Below are 7,397 nucleotides of genomic sequence, written 5' to 3'. Positions count from 1 at the left end.
GACGCACCTTCCACGAATCATCTCTGTCAGCAAGGTCGACTTTAAAAAGATCTTCATAACGTCTGAACCAGGTATCAAATGTAATATTGGCATCAGGATCATAAAGGAACTCTGAAATACTACTGGTAATACCGTCGACTGATTGAGGGATTGTTGGTGTACATGAGACTCGGGAAGAGATCTGCGTCTGAGTAAGCATCTCCATCAGCTTCAGCTGTTGCTTGAACAATTCTTCTAATTTAACTGGATCCATAGCTAGTCAGCAACTTGTTTGCAAAATCTCCGTCGCCAAATTGTTATAACGCGAAATATATTGTTTTGCGATAGGACTACGCGAAATTCTACCGATTGACCAAATTCAGATATCCTAGTTCGACCCCAATACTGTTCCCCAACTCCAATAAATCAGAACACAGCCGTTAAATGAGAATTGTTTATGGGGTCAGCAGCAGAACAACAATGGTTTGCAGACAAGGCATATTTATACAGTTAAGATGACTATTAACAGTAACCAATGGAAAGGAAGGACACGTAAAGGTTATAATTAGGACGACTCAAAATTGACCAATAGGGAAACGACACATGAAAGTCATAGTTAGGACACTGTAAATAATGGCCAATAGGAAATAACATGCGAATTATGTGAAGAGTCTGAAAACATACCATTTTACATTCGAGATAATTTTTGGGATATTCTTGTGAATATCCTAACATCGAGTCAATTTCTTTCAAATTCATTTTATAGTTTAGTTTTATGATTTCAATTGTGAAACTCTTTAATAGTTGCATTCATGAATCGATTAAAGCCTGTACTGGTTGACCGTTTCCTTCTAGTACTAGACTCTTCAGCAGTGCGCATCCGAGATGCTACTCGCAGGACTCGAACCTGAGGACCTTCAATCTCTCACGCGAATGCTTAATCTCTTCATATCATACAATTATCTTTCCTAGCCATCCGTTATCATTAAACTATAGTGATCAAGGCTTCTCATTGAATATGTACTAATACACTCACACACACATACACACACACAAAAGATGATTTGGTTTACATGTTCCGATGACACACATGTCATAGACTTGAATAGCAAATATATATAACGCCATTATTCAAATCACTAACAATATCACAATAGAGAGATCTTTCTTCTTTTCTACAGAATACATGCTGATTTGTCAACTACCTACTTCATTAAACTAATTCAATAAATAAATGACAATTTAATGATGATGATAATGATGACGGTTTGAATTTGTATTCCATTTAATACATTTTTTTTGTTTTCTTGTTTATTAGTAGTTTATTAGTAGTATTATTCTTCAGTAGTAAATAGTTTTTATTTATAGTTTAACAGTATCAGTTTAATAGTTTAGTTTGTGTGTTTGTGTGTATGTATGTGTGTGAGGGGGAAGCGGCACTTGTTACGTGCATGAACGCACGCACGCACGTACACACATGCACACGCAAACAAACAAATATATCAAATGATACATTTGAATACAAAACACGTAATTCATTGAATGATTAAAATAAGGGTCATTTTAGTAATTTTCAATGGTATTTGTTTTTAATGTTTATTAGTTGTTATATATAATTTTGTTTAAATATTTTCAATGTAGAAGGATATTCATCCGTTACTTATTTACTTATCTATGCCTGTTACCGAGTGATGATCAATGTCATGTATATCAGGTCTTTCTTAGTGCAGATCGAATCCTATTGATCAAGCTGCAATATAGTCAGTAATCTAGGTGACTCGACGTTGCGTATACTATGTTGAGATAAGATAGTGGTTGGAGGTAGTCAACAGGAAACCTTGAAACTAGGTTTCGTGTTACTTGGCACTGATCAGTAGGATGTACCTGTAATCTAGAGGGAACTTATGCTCAAATGTAAATAGATCTCAATCGTACAGGAGGTCAGTCACGGGCCGGATAGCTCAGTGGTAATGTTTCTGATTATGAAGCTAGATGACACGAAGTTGAATCTGTCAGAGAGCATCAGCTCTCTCAAGATTTCAGGTACACCTTATTGAAAAGTACAAAGTAGAACAAAACCTAGGTCTAAGGTTTCCTGTTAACTACCTCTAACCATCGTTCTATAAACACTTCATTGTAATGAGTAGCAACAAGATGAATAAATAAAAAAAGTTTTTTTGATAAAGTTTTGTTCTCTGAACTGGATGATTTGATCGTCGAGCTTACATCGTCCAATACTAGGACGAAACAGTTGTTCAATGCTTTCAAGTTTTTTTTCATGATAGTCTAATTTTAATCAGCTCATGAATGGAACAATAAAAAAAGCAAAAAGATTCCTTGAAAATGTTGAATATTGAACGATTATTAATCACTTAGTTTCATCATAACCTAACTATATAATTTAGTTTTTGTTTTATTGAACTACTTTTGTTTGTTTTGATAAAGTAAAAAGGTAAGTAAGTAAGTGTTTGAATGTACAACATTACTCAATGGAATCAGTCAGTCAACTACAACGTAGGATCAGGCACATATATCCATCGGTCCAAGTTCCCATACCTCATCAGTACAACAAGATGAACACCGGATTCATAGAAGTAGTTAATTTAATGTTGGTAATATATAAAATAGAGGTTGTATATAAGGATGTAGTATAGGAAGGGAGACAGGTATGAAGCAATTTTTATCTCAAGGTTTAAGGGGGGAAGATAAAGAGTGTAGACGCATACGCCATTGAGATCGATTCTGAGCCATGTCACCTAGAGTCTCCAACCGTTGGTTACGATAATCACGCGGACCTCAACCAAGTAGTCTTCAGCTGCCAACGTGGCTCAAACTAGAAGTTAGTGACTCCAAGCCCTGATGTATAGAAATAAATTTTATCTGAAATTTGTATTCATGATGTTGACTTGAAAGATGATGTAATTTTCATGATTAAACCGATTACTCCAAGAAATGAAACTCGACTGAGAGTACACGTTTTAGTTTGGCAGGCCCTAACTCTCACCAACCATTGCCAGTAGTAGTCAGCATAGCACGTCTTGGTAATCGGTGTTCAGGTATACGTAACACATTGCCCAACCATCTCAGTAGATGAATATTCATGACCTCATCAACTGATTGACCATCATTCCCTAATACCCAGTGTCTAACCTCACTATTACTTGCCCGGTGATCCCAGCAGAATGGAATACGTTCTTATGAATAGTTTTTTAAAAGAATATGGTTATATTCTCATCATATTGGCCAATCTCTTTTCATTTTGTTCTTTCCAATAAAAAAATAGTTTCAACAAATTATTGGATTGATTCAACTATTTATCATCAAACGAATAATTCAGCAATTGATTGGGATCCATCATACGCTGATACAACATCATTGAATTATGCTGTATTATCTAAACAATATTGTTATTTGGTAAGTGTATTTATTTGTACTTCTTCTATTTAGATTCATGATACTTTTCTGATTATTTCAATAATTCATGTTTCATCAGAACTTTGGTTTTCAGTTTCTTTATAAATATTATTTGTACTACTTATATAATTTTAAGTAGACAAACGAAATATTCATCATTTACAACAATTATTCATCCATCAGTATGAAAAGCTAATAGTATTGTTGAATAGAATCAAATCTAATGAAAGCATATAGAAAGAAGTCTATTCTATATATCTAATCATTCTTTCTGGAAAACATGCTCTTGATGAAAATACAGATTTCACAAATATTCTTTGCTTTAAGCGACTAAATACCTACGAAAAATGCTAGTCCTACAATTAAAATGAATACTTTTAATCTCCAAAAGCTATACCTGAATGGAAAACATCTAATAGTTATTATATATTAAGTGAACCATTATCACGTACAGAAATCACTTCAAAGTATACACATAGTATATTCAACTATAAAAGAAAATTTGGAAAAGTAAAGATAATGAAAATGGTATTTCCTTTAAATGTCTTTGATACATTTTATTGATTAGTCCCAACTAACATGAAAACTTAATCAAGCAGGTATTCTTTTTGATTCCATCTTTTAAAATGCATTGCTACAGAAGTCCGTTTCAACTCCAATTTTGATAAAAGAGTTTTAATAAACTCTACCGGTCATACATTTAGTATTGTTTGTTTGAATCTTCTCATTGATTTTTTAGGACTGCAACTGGTCAGTCTCTTATTGGGCATATGTGCATACTGTGCGCATGGTCTCGATAAAACCTTATTTCTTGAGCATTTTAGGCAGAGATGGACAGTCGCTAGCCACTATCCATCTTTGCTAACAATCTACCGAACATAGTTAAAAGAATTCACATAATTACTATGACTGTATTTTTAAATGAATGATTTAAGTAACAGTTTATTGTAACATTATGATCATTTTGTTATATAGAAAAAAAGTATCCTGTTTACAAAATTTAGTACAAATGAATAAGATAAATGTTATACAACTACAACAAAACGTCGTGTCATGGATTGTATAAATTCTAAAAATGATTAAATGACAACTAAACTACTGAATATAATTAAGTAGTTCAACTTTTTAAACTAAAAGTACAAGCCTGAGTTTTATCTTCAGTTTTACTAAATTCTATTTATTTTTTTTATTTATAGATCATGAGAACTTTAGAAAAAGCTACACTTACAGCTAATAAACAAAAAGCTTGTACTAAAGTAGTTTTTTCACCAAGACAAATATTAATTATTTGGGAAAAACGACAAGCTACATCAAATACAACATCGAATGTAGTCGGTGGTAATGCTACCATTCAAATTAATTCAACATCAACGGATGTCATTAATACAACTGATTTTACTAACGCATTTACTACAACGTATAATACAAGTGTTCAATCAAATGATACAATACAATTGTATGATATACAAACTGGACGTAAGTTTTTTATTTTCTTTCATATTTACTTTAATAATTTTAATCCATTTCATTTATATTCATATTGTAATTAGACAAGGGTAGAGCTGATGATCGATTTCCTTATAGATTTGAATAACCAATTCATATACTTCTAATTTTAATAGTTGAGATCATGAGTCAATTGAAGCTAGACCATTATGGAAAACCTGGAAGCACTGGAGGGCCGTTTCGTCCTACTGCGGGACTCCTCAGGGGTGCGCATCCACGATCCCGCCCCACGAGATTCGAACTTAGGAACTATCACTCTCGCGCGTGAGGGATTAACCTCTAAACCACTGAGCGGAACGGCATCCAACGGTGTTAATGTCTAACTTCAACCAATTCACGAAATTGAGCGATACATCCACCATTGTCTTCAATGATTTACTATCCCATAACAAACCTGGTTGAAGTCCACTAATCACTGCTTCTTACTAGAACTCCGGGAAATACCTATTGAGGAGTCCTACAATAGGACGAAATGTCCATCCAAAGCTACCAAGTTTTCCATGGTGGTCTAGCTTTCATTGACTCATGATCTCAACAAATGTTAACTTTTCCTGAAAATGTGGATTATGATAAAAATATGAAACTTGAATATTTTAAAATTTCAAAGAGTCGACTTCCTTTATTGATTACCGATTTAAATGAAAAGGTTTCTTGAACAATTAAAACACCGACAGGTGACTTTACACTATTGACAATTTCGCATGTACCGCTTTTAGAGTTAGTACCGATCTCAAGCTTGAGTAAAGAAGGGAAGTTGAGCATGAGGTCAGCAACCTCATTCCATAGAAAAAAAATCTTTCTAAAAGATATGCTAACCACAATGGGCAGCCTATACTCATCCATGAGTTGTAAGTAAGTTGCACTATTGACAAGAAGTGTTGCTTCATTTAGATTTCCATTCAACTAATACTAATCATCAAGATCTATCTGTATATTCAAAGGAATTGATACATTTCAATAAGATTTAATTCATTCCTACTAGCCTTTAAGAGTTGAAATTGAAACTACTAGGTAAAGTAATCAAACAGATATCCTGTATAGTGATGAGTAAATTGATGTCCAACAGTACAAAATCGATTCAAAGAATCTAAATGAGACCAAAAAATAAAAAGAGACATTTGCTTGAGCAACATTCTTTACACCAATGATAATCTGTTTCAAATATCAAGATACTACTTATATACATACTGAAGACGATATTGTTGAATAATATAGTATGTTAGTAGATCATCCATTTGAAACTAGATATGGTGAATGAATCAATACAAGCTTAATCATGGACCTCCATTGAAATACTGAATGGCCGTTTTGTTCTATAGTATGGGACTCTTCAGCAGTGTGCATCCTTGATTCTGCATATAGGACTTGAATCTAGGACTTTAAGTTTCGTGCAAGAACACTTAGCATTTACACCACTGAGACAGTATCCAACATTGTTAATGTATAACTACATTCAATTGATGATCTTTCAAAACACTTCATCCGCTGTCTAAGATGGATAACCGTCTCACACCCTACATAGATGCACACTAACAAGGAGTCCCAAACCAGGAAGAAACGGCCGTTCAGACATTCCATGTATTCAATGTTGCCGTAGATTAGATCGATTCTTGGATAGTAAAAACATTGGGGTTAGCGAAATGTACTTCAAATCTCTACAAGTATAAACGATTAACAAAATAGAAAACTAGCACCCCTTAAACGTAAATAAATATGCCATAAATGACTTGCATCAAACAATAAATAACGTCTAAGAAAAAAGAATCAAAATAAACGAATGACTTTGATTGACAACCAAAGCCATTGGTAATAAAATGTAGAATGAATGGCTTAGTGACAAAAAATAAAACAAACCTACAACAGTCAAAATAAAATTTAAAAAACCAATCGAAAAATCAAAAAAATAAAGTCACTCACTAAACAAAAAGAGAGCGGGGTAACAAAGGTTTAGACAACAAAAAAATATATTGAGACATGAAAATAATATCCATAATGACCATAAAATTATTTGATTGTAGAGACAAGTATAAACCTAGAAACAGCAATCCCAACAACAACAGAAACAGTAATGCAAACAACGCAAAAAACCTATACTGAACTAAACGCACTTACAGCTACAACAGACACGACAATATCAACAACACCGTCCACATCCAGCAACACGTCCACAACACCGACCAGCTTCACAACCGCACCAGTAACACTGAACACCACCACCCCCACCATTATTCCAACCACAATCAACACCGCACCCACAAACACAACTCCTAACACAGATACAACCACAACTACAACAACCTCCATCATCACAGCGTCACAATCAACACCAATCTCCTCCAGCACAACTCCAACGATCACCAACCTCACAACTCCTACTGGTCAAACTCCCTCGACAGAGACTACATTCACCACAACAACCATCAACAATCCCAACCTAACCACCATTACACTATCCACATCCACACCACTATCCACAACACCGTCCACATCCAGCAACA

At 34.1% G+C, this 7,397-nt stretch overlaps 1 protein-coding gene across 1 annotated transcript; it reads left to right on the top strand.

The window, feature by feature from the left end:
- Nucleotides 1–4,592: 4,592 nt before the first annotated feature.
- Smp_186760 (hypothetical protein) lies at nucleotides 4,593–4,943 on the top strand (the record flags this gene model as incomplete). Its single annotated transcript, XM_018797838.1, has 1 exon — nucleotides 4,593–4,943. One exon carries the CDS (start codon nucleotides 4,593–4,595, stop codon nucleotides 4,941–4,943), a length of 351 nt encoding a protein of 116 aa, XP_018652840.1.
- Between the last annotated feature and the right edge of the window lie 2,454 nt (nucleotides 4,944–7,397).

This window comes from Schistosoma mansoni, chromosome 5 (assembly GCF_000237925.1).
Source record: "Schistosoma mansoni strain Puerto Rico chromosome 5, complete genome".
NCBI classification, from domain to species: Eukaryota; Metazoa; Platyhelminthes; class Trematoda; order Strigeidida; family Schistosomatidae; genus Schistosoma; species Schistosoma mansoni.
This window is presented reverse-complemented; position numbering and strand designations above follow the sequence as displayed.